The sequence below is a fragment of the Malania oleifera genome, chromosome 12, assembly GCF_029873635.1.
Source record: "Malania oleifera isolate guangnan ecotype guangnan chromosome 12, ASM2987363v1, whole genome shotgun sequence".
NCBI classification, from domain to species: Eukaryota; Viridiplantae; Streptophyta; class Magnoliopsida; order Santalales; family Ximeniaceae; genus Malania; species Malania oleifera.
The window spans coordinates 3,769,120-3,788,584 of record NC_080428.1 but is presented as its reverse complement, the minus strand read 5'-3'; the positions used below and the strand labels follow the sequence as shown (position 1 = coordinate 3,788,584).

The window sequence follows — 19,465 nt, the reverse complement described above, 5'->3', positions numbered from 1 at the left end:
GGTTTTGTCTTCCTTTCCCTTTTACTTGTTTGTTTTCTAGTCAGGTTCTTCCCGACAAAGGAAAAATACTAAATAAAATAAAAACAAAACAAAACAAAAAGAAAAAAAAAAAGAATAAAATGTGAAATTCAGAAGTCAAAGTGGACCAAACCTTTCATATGCCACAACAAATTTTCATGTCAATCGGCATCATTGTTAGACTGCAATCTCTAGGACGAAGGGTTCCAACTAAATTGTACATGCACATTCTCTTACTATGGGACTACCATGATTTATAGGAAGGCCAAAAATCCCCCATCAATAGTAAAGAAATAAACTTACAAGGCTGAGATTCGCTCCACAAATAAATTACATTTTAAGAGCATAACTGGAAGACCCTATTCAGCCAAAATGCTGTTCATGTAAAGTTATTTTGAAATTGAACTCCAATCTTCTACGTTTGAGCCCATGACAAATATCATACAGTAATCAATGATGTCAAAAGGGATCATAAACTATTATATAAGAATGTTTAAACGAATTTTAAAATGTTGAACACATCACATTATCTTCAAAGATTATATACTTTTTCATTTTTTTTCCCATATTCTGTACCCAAGTCTCGCATATTGTGGACTACAAGTCCTACATTGATCATTAATAATTTGCATATTCTTGCAACTTGAAACCAACTTCTCAAGGCAGTCAACTAGCTTTGTTCTCTAGCCGCTGTTAAGAAATTACTAGTCCCACAAAATCAATAAGCATTACAATCCCACAAGCAAAAATCATTGGGCTGCATATATTCTGTGCGCTGAAAAAGTTAAATCCGCTTCAAAACTTCAGCGAGATCACATAAGACTCGGAATAAAGCTACATATCAAAAACATTTTCCTGAGTTCTAAACACCTACAAACACTCATGGCTGTACAGAGATCTGGGATGGCTAGCGAAAAAACCCTTCCAAGGCACAACAGGACCATAAGAACACTGATGGAGAAAAAACAATCACCAGCTCTCTTTGCAATGCACACCATTACCATTGCCATACACAGCATTTAGTGACCCATTGGAGGTTCTATTCGCATGTCCATTTCTGTGGGCTTTCACCACTGATTGCCCGTTACAAAAACCATTTCTCTTTGCAGCCACCTTGCTTACATGGCCATGACCAATCTTCTGCAGGACTGCATCAAACTGCCCACAAGCTGCTGCTATAAGTCCTGTGAACATGAAATGGAATTTAAATCAGGATTAGATGTTTCAGCAAATTAATCTACACACAAGTGGGTAAGTTTCAAACTACATTTGTATTCTCCTTTTTGACTTTGTTTTTTGTTTCTTTTTGTTTTGAAACAGAAACAAACCCAGAAGCATCAGTGTTATTTGCAAGACATGAGAAGGGGGAAAAAATCCTAGTACAGAAATTAAATCGACATTTCTTTTCAGCAAGTGCTGACATTGTGCAGATTATTAACTAAAAAAAAACAAAAAGATTCCTGAAAGAATTAAAAAAAGGTAAAACCAAATATAGCGGTTACCTCTATTCAATACAACATCCTAATGAACACCCCCCCCCCCAAACAAGGTTATCTAGCAGTAAGTGCAAGCAATCACGAGGATGCCCTGAGCATGACTTCTCATGAGATCAGACCTTATATTAAATGGACAACCATCACAGGAGGTTGCTACACTAGGTGTCCCAAAGAAACTGGTTCTGCACTAGAGAAAAACCTACTGAAGTGAAAGCATAACTTCAACATTCTCAGCTATGTTGAACTTAAGAAATTCTGCATGATTTTCACTGAGTAAATATTGAGAATGCAATAAACTGCGTCACAACTACTACTGCAGATGGAAATATCAGGACAAGTTTTAGTTGAGTTGTTAATTTGTTGGCCAATCTTCAGCACCCTTCTAGAACATTATAAAGTTTATGCAGTTCAAGATGAAAGCCAATTGGTTTGTTGACTTAAATGCTAGTAGTACTTCCAAAGAGATCAACCTTTCCTTCTTGAAATGATGTTTGTAATTTATCCAGTCCACATCAAACACAACTGGATGGTGCCTAATAACCAGTTTTTTGGAGGAAATCAGTCATTTGATTTATGTATTTGTGATTGTATATGTGCACACAGTTAAATAATCTCAGCATAATGGCCATGTCGCCATGATGGCTACTATCCCCCAACCCCTCTTTGCCCCAACCTATGGCTCCATTTCATTACCAAGAAGAGTTGAACACACATGAAGTGTGAGCAGAACAGTAAAACTGAACTCAAAAAAAGGAGTGGGAAAAACATGGGCAACTGTTGACTGGAAGTATATGGGATGGTTAAGGTTTTCCTATTGACCAATTTTGTTCCCTTCTTTTTTTTTCCCCCCAAAATGTAAGTGAAGGGTATTTAACTACATACTTCAAAAATTAAGAAAAAAAGACACCTAAACCTTGAAGCCAAACTGATTAGTCTCAAATTTCTCAGTAACATCTGGCTTTCTCACATTGCTCAAGAGTTGAAAAATGTCTTTCAATGTTTTCAAACAGTTTAATGAGAAAATAGGTCAGGGTGGATTGATCTAGTGACACTCAGTAACAAGGTGCATTAAAGAACCAAACCGAATTTCAGTTCTGTAAAAAAAATATTAAAAAATACTAATGCTGAGATTGCTCTCTTGGCATTTCATTGTTGAACAGTATAACAAATAAAATGTGATGAGACAAACAAACATTATTTGTATAAAGTTGGGACAAATTTTTAGTAGAGAGAGCAATCAACATCAAATGGATCTAAGATGGATCTGACTACCAAAAGGACAATTTGTGCGCTGACCCACGAGGATGGAAACATAAGGCTCGACTCAGTTAAGTGCAGCAAAATCAAAGGGTTAAACCAATGGCAAAAAATAGCAATAAAAACCTGTTATTCTTTCCTATAAAGAAATAAAATATTTTGAGGACATGGCTAAATGACCCAGCTTCATGGATACTAACAAACAAACAGAGAATCCCTCTAGCAAAAACAAGGGAAATCTGGTCAATTGTACAAAATCACATAAATTTTAATTCAACCTTGCCACAGTATCCTTGCTAGCAGCTTAACTTAAAATATTCCAAGAATATGTAGGCCACAACCGAAGTTTTCTAGTTAAAAGTTCGAGATCTCCCTCACAGGTATTCACGAGCATAAGTCCAATAAATCACACAGCAGATTTTAAAAATCAAACTACAGAGTAAATGGGGCAGAAGGTAGATCTATATATACCTAAGAATGGTGCAGAAGGTTTTGCTGGCCTTGACTTAAATTCAGGATGAAACTGAACCCCAACAAAGAAAGGATGGCCAGGAAGTTCAATAACCTGCAATCAGCGCTCCCCAAAAAGGTGAACCATTATTTATGGTCATCATAATTACGCGTAGTATGCATATGCATGGAACAATAGATTCCTTCTTATTTCTATAATACTTACCTCCATGCGCGTACCGCTTTCATCTCTCCCAACAAATGACATGCCAGCATTTTCAAGTTGGGATACCATACTGGGATTTACCTACACAACATAAATTATTCCTTCCCAATCAGTCATTACATCAAACTAATTCAGCAGAGCATGCTAATACAACAATAAGAATCTTTTCCCCTTTTTCCACACAAACATCACTTACCTCATACCTATGTCGATGTCGCTCATCAATAAAATTTGCATTGCCATACCTAAACATAAAGTCAAAATCACATAAGTTGGTTAACCATGATGACATTAATGAGTAGCACTGTTTGTGTAGGATCTGTCAAATATTTTCAGATCTAGAATTGTATGATTATTAATTAAATAAATGGCAATACTTTACAAGATTAGGCTAAAAATTTTGGGGAAAAGAAGGAAAAAAACCTATTGCTGACAAGTTAACTTCATCTGTCAATATGAGAAACATGTTTACACTTGTGCAGGCAGACGCAAGTGCATGCTGGTGTGGATGCGCATGGATGTACATAATAATCAATACTTTAAAGGAGTCACTAACACTCACAATTTCGCAGTCATGCAGTCAGTAACCTTGAAATATGTCCTCCGTGTTCCCAGCCGCATGGTTCCTCCCTTATGAGTCTTTGATCCCTACCAAGTGAACCAGAGAATAACGTAAGGTCGTTACAGAAGATCAGATCACAAAATTAAATGCCGACTTGATTGAACATTATGCAGAATTGCATACCTCTGGCATAAGTATCACACAAGCATTCATAGTTTCAGGGTCAAACTCTGTGCTGTTTGCATCTTGCAAACCAAGAACAGATTGTGCAAACTCAATGACAGCAATTTGCATTCCCAAACAAATTCCAAGAAATGGAATTTTGTTTTCTCGGGCATATTTTGCTGCAAAAATTTTCCCTTGTACCCCTCTATCACCAAAACCTCCAGGAACTAGTATACCATCGACACCCTGCATTGAAAAAGTTATGTAGAAGAATAGAATAAACAAAGCGGTTAAAAAATAATATAACATAAGCTAAAAGGATTAATTCAAGATGAATACTAAACAGAAGTTACCTTCAAAATTTCACATGCAGCTTTATAAACATCAGGGGCCTACAATAGTGTTAATAGTAATCATTTAGTATTTTTCTACATAATAGAAAGAAAATTTCCAATGGTGAATTTGGTCTCGAGTACTAACCTCCTTAGCGGTTGCATCTTCAAGATCACCAGCGGGAACCCATTCTACAATGAGTTTCCGATGACAGGCAACAGAAGCATGCAAGAGAGCCTGTAACAGCAGGCCAAAATATTAGGATATGACCAATCAAAATAATCTAAGATTCTGCCATCTATGGCTTGAAAAACAAAAATTATAATGACTTAAATCACATAAATGGATGCAATATATATACGTGAATTGTTTTTGAGGTGCTTTGTAATGCCCAGATATAAGCCTACTAGCCCAAGAACTTTTGGGCTAGCCAACTAGTCCAAAATGCTAAAAGCCAAAAGTTGCTTTGTAATAATCTTGCCCAAGCTTATAACACACAATCCTAGGAAACACCGACTCTTCTGGCATGAAGTGTCAAGTGTCTAACAAGTGCCAGATATTGACACCTGCCCCACACTCACCGATACGCATCAGATACATGTCAAATATTAATTAAGAAGTTGAGAGACTAGGAGTTGAAGGTTCTTTGACATTGGAATGGTTGTCCTGTGGAGCCCTAGCGCTGCTGCATTAGCCTTATAGAGCACCACTGGACCTTCTGCCCCCAGAATTTCGCCTCTCTAAAGCCATAGCCAGTTCCACTCTTTGTTAATCTGTTTTTTGAATTTAATATAATTTCTCGATGAGTCATACCCATGTTACCTAGAACGTGGAAAGTTTCCGTTCGTGACTGGGAAAGGGATCGTAGTATATAGGTACATGCTCTAAAATGTGGCATTTTAAAAAAAAATGTAATGGCACCTATATATTTTGGAGAGGATGTTGAGGTGTTTCCAAATATAGAAGAGGTTTTCTGTTGAGAACTAGATTAGTAATGACAGAAACAGAATTAAAATGCAATGATGCCCCACTTTTAAAATGTAAAAAATATTAAATTAAAACTTTGGATCATTAGATTTAACATTCCAGAACAAAAATGTACCATGTTTTGGAACGTTCATACCAACATGGCTCACTAGGTTGTTCGCTTTTTCTAGTAACTACAAGTCATGCCCATTGCACACCATCAGTAATGCCCTTGAGTTGTTTTTTTGTTTTCTTTTTTTTATTTTTTTGTTGATGGACCAATATTCCATGATATGAATGTAGTAGATGATCATATTAGTTTATAAAATGTGTAATTGATAATTTTGAATGAATGGTGGATATATTCCATTTTAAATAAAAATTACCATACTATTTATCATCTAAAAGGAAATGCATGCCTATATATATATATATATAAACACACAGTTATATTACACTAATTAACTAATGTATTCCTGCCATGTTGTATCCTCATTTTTTCAAAATTGTTGTATTGGCATGTCAATATCATATCGTATCCATGTCTCATGTCGGTATCAATGCTTTGTAGAACTACATTAATGTTCCCAAACTACTGCAGGATCGGGATAGGGCTATCACAATCTCCCCCCGCTTAAGTACTCCGCCACACCAAATCATAAGCCCACATCAAATGCCCAGTCTCTCACCAGGCACTGCACGATTCAAAAGGTAGCTTGTACAAGTTCCTGAAGTGATGCCCACCTCTCAGCGTAGCACTAAGCTGTACAAAATGCTTTCCCACACTTTTGAGTAGTGTAGGTTTCTTATACCATTTTAATGCCCCAGGCTAAGCTCACCAGCTGAAGAACTTTTCAGACAGTCAACTTGCCCAAAATGCTTAAGCAAGTTGCTTGATAGTAGGCTTGCCTATGCTTATAAGTCAGACAAATTTGTACTTTCTGAATCGATAACTTGTCCTTGCAGTGAATAATGTTCAGAAATTAGGCAGTCAAACGAAGGTAAGCAGTTCAGCACAACAGTTTCCACAGAGCTAAACAGGTGCATGGCATAGCCATGGTCAACATTGCATATGCCAATGACACAATTATAGGCCACCTTCTACTGGAATAAATTTAAAAATTGAATAAAAGTATTTTCCTTAGCAGTAGTACTGCAAGTATGATGTCATTAAATTGAAAGGAATTTTCAAATTTTAGACAACATTCTACAAAAAAAGGTATGATGTCAATAGGTTGACTTCAAGGAATTTTTACTTCATTTTAGACAACTTACCACCAAAAAAAACACCCAAATCATACGGTGTACAGCCTTTTCCCAAAAAAAACACACACAATATTAGATCATAAAGAAAAATTAAACTAGAAGTGGGCTAGACAGACCACAGTGGCAGAAAGTAGGGATGGGGTGGCAGCTAGCAGGTAGTCTCTGTTGACATGGATGCAGGATCTGAAGTCCCACCATGAGTGTAAGGATGATGTGGCATAAAAAGCATAAGTTTAGCTAAGGCTTGAAACTGAGTGCAAAACCAGGACACTTGAAACACGAGAAGGTAAACTTAGTTTGTTGGGCCATAAAACACACCTCGAATGATAAGACAATGATTTAAAACTAGAAAGAAGATATATTCTAGCAAAAAACTTCTTGAAAATTTTATTGAATTCCTTTCACATCCAAAAAACAATTTGCAGACGAAAAAAATAAATATTAAAGGGAAAATAGACTAATCTCCTCTCAGTTCTGCCCAAAAGACACGGGCTTCCCCTGATATTTTGAAAATTACTTTTTCCTCCCTTGACACTTTAGTGACCCTTATGATTCTGTTAGGTAGCTGTTACTTGGAGGGATATAATGACACCATCTTTATTTTGTTTTTTAAATACCAAGTGTTACCCTTAGCAAGGTAAAAAAGATATTCCCCTTCAGGCAGATATGGGCTTCACTACAACCAGCTGGTTTCCTTACAAAATAAAAATTGATGCCCTTTTTATCAACAATTGTGTATGTATGGGGGTTACTTCCCTTGATGGTTGCTTCTATTGGCAGCAACCATGGCCAGATTGCAGATAACTTGTCACATTCCACTTCGATCAATTGGTATCAGTGACGTGACACCCACAACACGAATCCCCAAGAGCTCTGTGCATTTGTGAATTTAGGTATTGAATTCAGCAACTAAAATTTCACAACTCCAGCGACATCATAATGAGTGTAGATGTCTTCCCCACAAGCAAAAACAGAGCAAGATTCAACATGCACAAGCACAAAATATTGGTCCCAAATTATGCAAAATCAAAATGAAAATTTGCAACACCATTTAACAATGAACATTCAATACGAGCCAATGCACAAACAATCCAGACAGAGCATGAGAAAATTAAGTAATGGATTTCAATGTTATTCTCTTTAGAACGAAGATCGAATCATTACCAACCAGGCGTCTCTAATAGGACAGCTCACAATTGGATAATATCAGATTGGTCCTCACCATATGTCGCAAGCAAGATGCCAAGCAAGATTGGCAGAATGTTCACCATCATATCAGTTAAAGGAGAACGCTAACAGAGTAGAGAGCAATGGGCATAAGGACCTTGAAATGATGGAGAAAAACTCACATACAGAAGCAGACTTCTGTAAATCAAAGGCTCAAAGAATAAAGCTTTGATGGGGTCAATTGATGAGAGGCAGAAAGGGCAAGGCATAGAGATGGAAAGAGTGTTCTGAGAAATGAGTATTTATCCAAGAGGACGCAGGATCCAAATACATGTTTGGGTTTTTTGGGTGCAAGTTTAATTTTAGTGTATGTACAGTTAACTTATTCCATTCGCATGTAATAGGGTGCAAAAAGTTCATAGAAAAAAATTACTAACACCATTTGCCTTCCATCAGTGGGGCCAATGTAATTTTTCAAAAGTCAAGGGCAGGCTGTGCCCTTTTGGAAAAACTTAGGAGACATCAGTGTATTTTCCCAAATGAAATGTCAATGTTAATTGTTTAATTGAGTTATCATTAAACTTCTAACTTTAATATTATCCGATTCCTTCCATTAACAAACAAGTTTTACCAATAAGAACTGAACGAGTCTATAAAGTATACAAACCAAATTTATGTTATAGCCTCCATTTTGGTTTCCTAAAGATATGAAACAGTTTTTTCTTTTCTTGACTGAAATTTTCAAAGCCTAATAAACATTAGTGGGGACTTCCTTTTTACTCACTCTAGAGTCAGACTCTTTACTACAACTAGTCAAAACATATCAGCCAGTGCTCAAGCCTCCTGCACCACATTACAATTCTATGAAGGGCATCAAGCATGCAGCAGTACTGGATTCAAAAATTCTGCCCCACAATTGTGAACCGGTCCATGTACTGTTGAAACTCTCCAAAAATCTAACATCCCCCAAGCTATTTCAATGAAGCTATATTTAATTTATATAAGCTCCTCTCCTCCAAAAAAAAAAAACTCAGCATAAGGAAAATATTTGAGGTGTGATTGTATTTTCTTCTTATCATGCATTTTAAAAGGGGAAACACAGAAAATAGTGTGCTAAAATAGGGTATTTTAGACTGTGTTCAACAGAGAATATAAGAAGAACAGGGCTAGCCATAACTTCAAGAGTAATTCTGCTCCTTCCCCTACTCATTCACCCGGGTACCCAACACTTTGAAATTGAGAACTAAGAATAATTATATTATACCCAAAGTTTAAACCAAAAATAAACAATCGGTAAAAAATTCAGTGAATACACAAAAAGCAGCTAGTGAGCAAACATAAGCTGAAGTATATAGGATACAAAAATGACTGTTGAAAAGTAAGTTATTATCAATGGGGAGGAACAAAATTTCCTAATCTTCGAGTAATTCACCTTCATAACAGAGAGGTAAGAATCTGAAAGGCCCATGTATTTTCCAACCATGGCAATTCTAACCTGTAAAGTAAGACAAAAAATAAATATAGTATAAGAAAAATCACACAACAACAATAACAATAAAGCCTTTGTCCCAACCTCACAGGTTCACTAAATCAATTTTGCCATTCAATTTGATTTAAGCTATCTCCACTCAATGCTTTAAAGAATACAGAAAAATTCGAATCAATATAAGAGGTAAGACCTACGGGTTCATGTAGCATGTCACAAACTTTTGTCATGCCAGTCCACTCCTCTAAATCAGGTCGCATAGCAACACTGCAGATCACAGATATGTAAGATAGACTTCCGGACAAAATAAAAAGAAATAATGCAGCTGATAGATTTGAGAGAGAGAGAGAGTATACATCAAATAATGATTGAGTTAGCAACACTAACCCTTGAAGGTTCAATCCTTTCAAGATTGCCTCATGTGCTTTCTGATCCTAATTGGAAAGAGTGAAAAAAAATAATGAGGCTCAAAGTTATCCAGTTGAGAAAAGCCCAATCCAATTGAAATAACTTCACAAGTCATAATGAAATTCTTACTCTTAGCAGCAAAGGAATGTGCCATATATTCAGAACATCATAGAGAGTGATGATGTTTTCTGCCTGAAAATAAGCATTCAATACATTCATCTTGCAAACATGTTAACTAGTTAATTAACAAAGACAAAGGCAATGGAAGAAAATAACTATTTTGAACATAATACCGGTACATGGCAGAATTGAGAAAGCTTTTCCTTGACATTCTCATCAAGTGCCTATCCAAGACAACAAAGTTCAGAAAATTAAGCCCACAAGTGACATATAATATTCAAAGAAAAATGTATAGACAGAAAATGGAGGGCAAGACCTTTGTACTGCGACATGCTAAAATATTTGGTGTCAATCCAAGCCCCCGAAGGCCTCGAACACTATGTTGCGTAGGCTTCGTTTTCTACAAGTTAAAGTTTGGATGAAATGTTAATTAGAATTGAAGTAATCAAGTTTGTATAGGTCAACAAATTTCATGAAGATAAACAGCTGTAATCAAGTATAACAACAAATTTCAAAGACAACCACAAATAATGCTTCAGACTATTAAAATTTTGTACAAACCTAGAACTCTGACATGCAAATTCAACACATTTCACATCTAAAACATGCAAATATTTCCATATATACCTGTTCACCAACAACGTTGAGGACAGGTACCAGGCTTACATGAATCAAGCAGAAATTTCCTGGGCCTAAAAGAAGAAACAAATAAGATAAATTGTTCCACTTAACATCAGCTAAAGAAAATTCAATTTAAATGGTCTGTACCGTAGATGTAAGAGCACATTAAGCTCACCTACACGATATGAGAATTGACCAAGTGCTTCAATAAATGGCATTGACTCAATATCACCTACATTAAGATAAGTTCATCTAAGTTTACCTTAATCAAGCAAGAGGAAACAGCACATTTACTGAAAATCATGAAAGCAAATGTACCAATAGTTCCACCCAATTCTATGACACAAACATCAGCTGGTCCATTCTTCCCATCCACTGGTATCACTGCTACACGCTCAATCCATTCTTGAATAGCATTTGTAACGTGCGGGACAACCTAAAAATAGTAAAAGAATACACAAGAAAAAAAGTTCAGTCCCGTATAATTAAGGCAAGACTTTGATTAGACTAGCACAAGCCACTTCAACAGTTGAAACAGACCTGGACAGTTTGTCCAAGATAATCACCTCTTCTCTCTTTGTCAATTACAGACTATAATTCACAAAGAAAAGCATCAGTCAGAACAGTGACTATTATGGAAGCAAGGCATATTGCCTTCAGATATTTTGAGTAATACAGGTGAAAGAGATTTTACCTGGTAAATCTTTCCAGCTGTGATATTATTGTCACGGGTCAATCCAACATCCAAGAACCGCTCATAGTTTCCAAGGTCCAAGTCCACCTTCAAAACATAAAAGTCATTTTGAGGTCACATATGAATGGTTCTAACCATCCCCTTACAGAATGCACATATATCAAAGAGAATCAAGTATATTTTCAAAGATGAGGGGAAAAATATAGAATTAAAAAGAAAAAAAAAAAGATCCACCTGTAAAATAAGAAGAGATGAACCATCTACCAAATCTTAGTCTTACACAATTAATGCGTTTTCCTTTTACTTTTTTTTTTTTGGGGGGGGGGGGGGGGGGAATGGTGTGTACGGTGACCCAGACATTAAATTCTTACTTCAAAGACTGTTTCATTCCACCATACCATCAAGCATGCATAAACAGCACACAAAATATGATTACTCTACCTCACCACCATCATCTAAGACAAAAACCTCCCCATGCTCAGACGGAGACATTGTCCCTGCATCAGTATTGAGATATGGATCTGCACATATGGAATAAAAATTAAAACATATGAAAACAGAACTGAAAAGAAAAATGTGAGAACAAACCAACTGATGATTCCTTAATCTCTGTAGCATTAAAACATTACTAAAATTTGAATTTACAATAAATTTCCATCAAAAAAAGTTCCTGGAAAAAGAAGGGCGGGATGCATTGTGTCATTGAAGTCAGTAAGACTACATACAGTTACATGCGAAGGCATTTGGTTAGGCATTTTAACCCTTATAAGGCAAATCATAAGCCTTAAGCTTTTGAGCATTTTGGCATAAACCTTTCGGAATTTTTTTTTTTTTAGACAAAAAGATAAAAATATGTAAATAAATCACATATATTTTTAAAATAAAGAAAAATAAAGAAAATTACAAATAATTTTTTTTAAAAAATCAAATATAATTTGTAAACTACTTGTTTGGCCATTCTAATAATATTCACTTCAATTCATTAAGAAAATCATGCCAAGGGATCATAATAACATTACAAAATTCAAATTATTTTCATGATACGAGATGCAGCTGTCAATTATTTTGGAAAGGTTGAGGTTCATGAGTTTTAGATATCAACTCATATTAGGATATTCCTTCATATAAAGTATAAACATGTGCCATAATTTCTAGCCAAATCTAACTTGAGATTCACATACCCAAAATGTGTGAGCCTCAACCAAAAAGGCACAGAAGGCTTGCCTTTTGTACAAAGGCATAAGCCTCAGCATATAATGCTTTGGCCTTTTTGACATTTGGTATTTTAGACTATGCCTCAAGGTATTTTGGGTGTGCTTCATTTGAAGCAGGCTTCAATTAAGCCTTTTAAAATATTGAACCAAACAAATTTCTCAAAAATTAAATTCAACAAAGATTAGAAAAAATTCTAATATAATTCACATAAGCAATCAATCTACTTCGAAAAGATAAATATTAAGAATAAAATCATAGATCTATAAGTACCTTACAGATAACGAAGGTCATATTTATTTAAAATTAGAAGAAACTCACTAATTGACCATTAAGTAAACAAAAAACAGCAGCAACAAAGCTTTGGGATCTGTTTAATATCCATTTTCTTTTCTGTTTTCTAATTTCATTTCGATATTGCCAAAAAATAGAGATTATGACGAGGTGTTTTCTTACATTGCCAGAAAACTTCTTGTCAGTTTTTTTGTTTTCAAATACATAAAAAATTATATTTTCTAGATTTCAGTTGTCAGAGTACTTTAATATGCAGAATTAAATTTTGTCAATAAATCATTCATTTTATGCATTATTTTATCTAAAATTAAAATAAAATAACTATGTGAAATTTGAATTAAATTTAAAATAAAAGTACCCAAAAAAAATTCTAAAAATTTGAAAAAAAAAAATAATAAGTGATTTAAAAATATTTTTGCTACTCTTCAAATTTTCATGCATAATATGAACGTTCTTGTAGCACTACAAAGTGAGTTTTGTAAAATAAAAAATTAAGTAAAATAATTATATTAATTTATAATTTTATTATAATATTTTTCTTTTTATTTTTTGTATTTCTATTATTTAGATCATATTTTTAATTTTCATTTGATTCAAGAAAAAAAAAAGAGCATTTGGTCAATCAAGTTTCTAATTTATATTAGTTTTATAAATATTAACCAAATAGGTTGCTCGTTTTTAATTCAGATTTTGTTTTTGATTTTTAGTTTTCATTAAAGGTTTTCATTTTCACAATTTTTTTACAGTTATACAAAAAACCCTTAGTTGTTGGATTGTAAAAAATTTCTAACTAATAATTTCCCCATAGGCTTATACCACTTTAGCAAATAAATTAAAAATTATTCAGATACTCGGTAAATCAAAAGCAAGGCTCATAGATGTGCAATATAAAGAATTAAATAAATCCAAAATCTCTGTAAAACATAATATGTTAAACTTTTAGTTAAAAAAACATTCTTTCTTTACCATAACACCCTTGACTTTTTAAAGTAACCCACACATGTATATCAAATAACAAGCATGTTATGTCTACACACGTCTTTTAAAATATTGCAAGCCATTTTTTTATAGAAAAAATATAGTACATGTCATAGTTGTCAAAATCATACAATTCTTGGTTCAAATTGCATGATTCGATTTGATTCATCAGCATACCCATTCAAATCTAGTAGGAAAACCGAAATGAGAAAGAATTGACCTTGCATCTTACAATTCTCAATTCAAATCTTTTTTTTTTTTTTTACGACCCGGAACTCCAACTTGGACAAGCCCTTCAAACCCACTCAGGCGGCACCAAACCAAGGTGATGAAAATATTGCCGCCCACCTATTGATGCATCCCTGATAATTCACTAGACAAACCACAAGTAGGGAACCAAACCTAGGACCTTGGAGTCACAAAAGCCCAAATTCAAATCTTATGATTAGATTCTGTAAGCATTCTCGCATAATCCAAAATCAACAAATTCAATTAGTTCCCAATTAAACCTAATTGTTTAAAATTCAAAAGGTCATTACACTTCAATGAGTAAAGGCTTAAAACCTCTTGCAAGGGCCTTTATAATCAAAATAAATAAAGATGTTTTCAAACTAATCTTTTTTTGAATTCTAATCAAAATTTTGGTTTCCTAAACTTTTTTGTAGAGTTTGACAATTCCATAAATTTTTGTTTTCTCGATTCCCTCAAGAATAGTCTATTTTGAAAGTTGAAGTGTTTAGATATGGAGACATTTTAATGTTTTGACATTTCAAAGATGGGTTACTCCACTTTTTCAACTTTCTAATAAATAGTATACTTTGCATCCATACATAGATGTGTGTGTTTATATTAGGGTACATGATAATTTTCATCAAGATATTTCATTTTTAACCTATTTTGTTTGTTTATAGATGTATATATTTATTTTCCAACAAATTTTAACAATTAGTACCAAGGATACAATTTGATTCTTCATTCTATACTCGCAAAATTAGGATTTTGATCCATGGTTTGAAATCCAATTTGACAACTATGTCATATAGACATTCTAATAGTTGACTATACGTATACATACTATTACTATACTCGACATTAACTTTATTTAAATTTTTTGTATGCCACTAAGAACTTTCTCAAATGATATATTTGTCTATAATTCATAACTTTTTTCTTTAAGTTCTAATCTTTTAGGAACAATGTGATATATTAGTAATGACCAAAAAATTTATTATAAATGTCAAACCAAAGCATAATTACAATAAAGTATTTTCAATTTGTTTGAAATGTATAAAGACAAACACTAAAAAATTATATTGCACATTAACAAAAAAAGATAAGAATTTAATTTGTTTCTAAACATTGGTAATGCATCTTTGGTTGCTCCAAAATTTTAACTTAAAAAATAAAATTATTGTATTACATGCTATACATCTCATATTTAGCCAGTATAGTACCATATCGTGTCTTCTTCTATAAAACTGACACCTTTAGATATTTATCTAAAATATACTGAAATTTCATGGATGTACTGAAAACTTTAAAAATATATTTCACTGCTTAACATTTTTCCACATTTCTCAGGACACTCCTCTATGGTACCACAGGTTTTTTTAAGTACTTCTCAGAACAAAAATGATACATTGTGATATGAGTTTATTTTATTTAATTCATAAAACATGATAATTACAAATAAAGATAACTATAACCTCAATTTCTTTTAAATACAATAATTTATTAAAGAAACAATATATTGGGGTTTTCACAATGTCCTGTATCTGTATCTTTGCTTGTATTTTACAGCTAAAAGAAAATATAAATTCATAAAAATAATTTCAAGTATATATACTTCAATTTATAGACTTAATTATGCTAATATATCATCAATATGTCTTAAAAAAACAACTGAACTGCACGATAAATTATCTAAATATATTACTTAAGATTATTCCATTGCAATCACCTGTGTTGCAACTTCCACATGAGATACTACTAAAATGAGAGGGAAAAAAAGCATCCAGAAGAAGAGAGAAGGGTGTCTCAATAGAATGACTCTCGATTCAAGCCTCACCAGTTACAATAAGATGAATGACAAAACTTAAAGCCAGTCAAATTAACAAACCGAATTAAGCAGGCTATTCCTACCACAGTTATGGGTTTAAAATTTAAAAAGATAAGAAGTTCAGGCTGCACATATGGATAGGGGGACTATTTGCAGCAAAATCAATTTAAGGCAATTCCACAAATGATCTAAAACCAAAGGAAAGTGGGCGAGGGAGCGGGAGAGAGAGACACGAGACAAGATAAGCTATACCTATCTTAATTGCAGTGACGCGAAGTCCACAGGCTTTTAGGAGCACTCCAAAGCTGCTGGCAGTCACGCCTTTCCCCAGGCCACTCACAACTCCTCCGGTCACCAAAACGTACTTCATTTCTCCCTCTGCAAAGCCCCGATCAAGCTGCTGCTGCTGCTGCTGCTGCTGTTATTTCATTCCCAAAATCCATTACACACATACATACAAAGTATAAATGAGAAGGGGCGAAAGGAAGGACTGACGGAGGAGAAGAGCGACATTTTGAACAGAAAGGATGAGGAAGACCTTCTCCAAAACGACGTCGTTTGCTTCTGCTCTGCTTTTCTTGTGCTCTGCTTCACCCCCTTCCTCCTCCTCCTCCTCCTCCCCCTCCTCCTTCTATAAGCAAATGCAAGAGCAGTGGTGAGATTTGATTCTGGCAAAGAAGGAATAAATCCAAAAATTGCATTTGCATGCGTGCTGGGTCACATTGCGTATACCTGAAAGCCTAAAAAGAACAGAGCACTGCGAAAGAGAGAAGGAAAGAAAGGATGCACTGAAAGCTCAAAGCTCTGAACTCCGAGCTCTGAGAGACGACGGAGGAGGACGAGAGGCCTGCCGTGGTGCCTCTTTCCTGCCGTCCTTTTATTGGTTTGGTCTGCGGCTGGCGGAAGAAAGGGAAGCTGAAAGAAAAGCACACCACCTTTTATTCTTTCTTTTTTTTTTCCCCTTTCCTGCTGCTTTTTTCATTTATTTTTCCTTTATTTTATATAATATTATTTTGCCGGTAGGGAATTAGGGTTTCTGTCTCCTCGGCGCATCCGTTTTGCAGGGGATCTTTTTTTTTTCCCGTCTTTGGGGTGGCATACAAAAAGTGTACAATATGGAAGAATCGCAAAAGACGCGATTGAACCAACCTTCCACGCCCTCCTAAATTTTTTAAAAATTTTAACGCATCACCTTTTAAGTTTCTCATAAAATAAAAAAATCTTTCAAATTATAACTTTTGCTCAATTTTTTTATGATAAAGAAAGAATTCAGGCATAAAAAAAATAGAAATAGAAATGAAATAAAGATATTAATGAAATCAATGTTTGAAGCCAATTAGAGTGGTAACTTTAATTAGCTAATGACTTTCAATTTTTTGTCGTATCAATTTGTTTTTATTTGTCCATCCAACAAAAATTAATTATTGTTCCATTCCCATCAACCTCATCATCCATAACTACCACGAGAGATAGATTAACAGAAAGGAGGAGGAGATAGGTGGTGAGAGAGAAAGAGAATCGAGGGAAATAACTTATCGATGAAAGTGTAGTGTCATAGCAATGGCCTACAGGTCTTCTCCAAGCAAAGAGAGGAGTATGTGATGTGTTATATGCCTAGGCTTTTATTTATTTGAGAAGCTTAATTTATGGTATTTATTGATGTAGGACGGGTATGGTCGGTCTAATCTTACGGTTCAACTCTCACACACCCACATACGCTCAAACACTTTGATTTAAGAATTTAATTAACCAAACGTAAGCACCATAAATTATGTGACATTTCACATGTTGTCGGATTTTTAAAAAGGGGCATGATTTTGTCCCGAAAATAAGTCCCAAGTGTTTCTTATCAAGGAATAAAGTTTTATGCGGAAATATGTTAATTTCAAAGTCAACATTGCAAGTTCTAAGTTAACAAACTAATATTCATACAATTGATCTTAGTTAGCAAGTGACAATATTGAAATCTAATGATTCAAATGGCTTATAAAATAGGGAATTTCTGGCTTCAAGCAAAGGTTTGCACAATATAAAACAAAGGTTCAAAACAAGTACCAAATTTACCAAGAGATTTGTTTGATGACTTGACGTTGTTCAACACGAGTTTAGATCACGCTGTAAGTCCTTTGAATCAAGCTTTGAAACATCAATATGAAAAAACTATGTGTTAGCTTTTTGACTCCAATCTCTGTTTTGATTCTAACAAACTATAGCATCTCATGTTTGTGCTTAGTGAATGAACAGGTTGTTGACCTTATAGGTCATACCCGGTTTTGATAATGACAAATACTCTAGTATTTGATAGCTTTCAAGTTTGTGTACAGGCTTATATTAGCAAAACAATTGATGACGCAAGAAGTAAAGCCTGAAGACCCTGAAGATTATTTCTTGTTGTAATTTATATTATTTGGGTCTCTAGTAATTTATATTAGTCTGTAATAATCTCTGCATGTCATGCATGTAAGTTTTGTAAGCTTAAAATGACCGTAAATTGACCTTAGGGCACGGTCGACTGACGCCAAGTTTTTGGGCGTACTTGAAAAGACCTTAGGTCCCAACACATATGCACTATTAAGTCCCCAACATCACTCATTATATCAGGGGAATTAAATAAGGTAAAAATTTGGACTTAATTGAAAAGGTTAAGTGGGTTTGGGTGACCGAACCCAAGTCGTGTAAAACGGCTTGGACGACCGAACAAGTCAACATGTCGACTTCATGTTTCGGACACCCGAACCTATCCCTAGGGCACCCAAACCTATATTAAGCGCATCTCCCTCGGGCACCCGAACCTATGTCAGGTTCCTTTTCAACTACTTGGGCACCCGAACGATCACGTTCAAAATGGGCTCGGGCGATAGAATTAGCTGGTTCGATTAATCGAACTCGAAACTGGGCACCCGAACCTACGAACAAATGCTACTGACTTTGGTTCAAGCTACCGAGTTAATATTCGGGTTGCCGAAATGTTTTAAAACATTTTTCAAAATGAGTCTGAAAAGCAAGGTTGGTTTTCCAAACACATACTGTTTAACAAGTCAAGGCACGACCATCTCTATAACACAGTATAAATCAACATATACATTCAGTTTTCAACAAAACCAAGGATGCAACTCGTCGCCCCCTTTTTCCCAAAACTGTAATCATGAAAAACCAATAGTTTTCCCCTGTTAGATCCCCCCAAATGAGTAGCCAAAACACACACAGGACCTTGAACCACAGTTCACCGAGTCTGATTTCGAAAATAACTGACATAAACATATTCCCCTTACCTTTCCCCCAAATGGCAAATCCTGTACTCTATGGCTTCTAAACAGCGAACCGAGTTCTCAAAATCTACAAAACACAGTACAGAAAATACTCACGACTCCATCCTCAACCAAACTACCAAATTAGAAAAGAAAATCTAGTCTTACCTCGATTTTAAGTTGAAACCTGAAAATCTCCGAAACGGGATTCCGATCCGTAGGTTTTATAGAGAATCGTTCCCTAATCCTCGTGGTAACGTCAGATCATAAATTTAAGTGACGAACGACGAAGAAATCTAGATAGAGAGAGAGTAGGATGAGTTTTAGAGGGAGAGGGAGAGGATTTTTAGTTTTCTTAGTGATTAAGCAATGAGAAAGGATATTTATAGCCCTCTGACCAGGCTCCCCTCGTCGACGAATAGCGACCTCGTCGATGAGG

At 34.9% G+C, this 19,465-nt stretch overlaps 1 protein-coding gene across 2 annotated transcripts; it reads right to left on the bottom strand.

Moving 5' to 3' along the window:
* Nucleotides 1-629: 629 nt before the first annotated feature.
* On the bottom strand, nucleotides 630-16,753 carry LOC131145142 (uncharacterized). 2 transcript variants are annotated; one of them, XM_058094241.1, is made up of 23 exons: nucleotides 16,511-16,753; nucleotides 16,317-16,409; nucleotides 16,031-16,196; nucleotides 11,677-11,756; nucleotides 11,236-11,322; nucleotides 11,082-11,132; nucleotides 10,860-10,977; nucleotides 10,717-10,773; nucleotides 10,548-10,612; nucleotides 10,237-10,320; nucleotides 10,094-10,144; nucleotides 9,930-9,992; nucleotides 9,780-9,826; nucleotides 9,590-9,659; nucleotides 9,339-9,401; nucleotides 4,655-4,744; nucleotides 4,528-4,566; nucleotides 4,193-4,420; nucleotides 4,010-4,095; nucleotides 3,644-3,692; nucleotides 3,448-3,528; nucleotides 3,243-3,336; nucleotides 630-1,202 (listed from the first exon to the last, which is right to left on the bottom strand). In XM_058094241.1, exons 3-23 carry the CDS (start codon nucleotides 16,146-16,148, stop codon nucleotides 988-990), a joined length of 1,836 nt encoding a protein of 611 aa, XP_057950224.1. In that variant the 5' UTR covers nucleotides 16,149-16,196; nucleotides 16,317-16,409; nucleotides 16,511-16,753; the 3' UTR covers nucleotides 630-987. The 2 variants fall into 2 exon arrangements, with proteins under 2 accessions (XP_057950224.1, XP_057950225.1); XM_058094242.1 differs by having other exon boundaries at nucleotides 16,031-16,193.
* Nucleotides 16,754-19,465: the final 2,712 nt, after the last annotated feature.

Bases quoted from the DNA above. Each gene is read 5' to 3' on its own strand.
- LOC131145142 (XM_058094241.1), bottom strand. From the start codon at position 16,148: ATGAAGTACGTTTTGGTGACCGGAGGAGTTGTGAGTGGCCTGGGGAAA. The intron at 9,827-9,929 runs GTAAGAATTTCA...CTTTCCAATTAG, and splicing joins ACATTCCTTTGCTGCTAAGA to GATCAGAAAGCACATGAGGC. The intron at 4,745-9,338 runs GTGAATTACTCG...CTGCTGTTACAG, and splicing joins CTTACCTCTCTGTTATGAAG to GCTCTCTTGCATGCTTCTGT.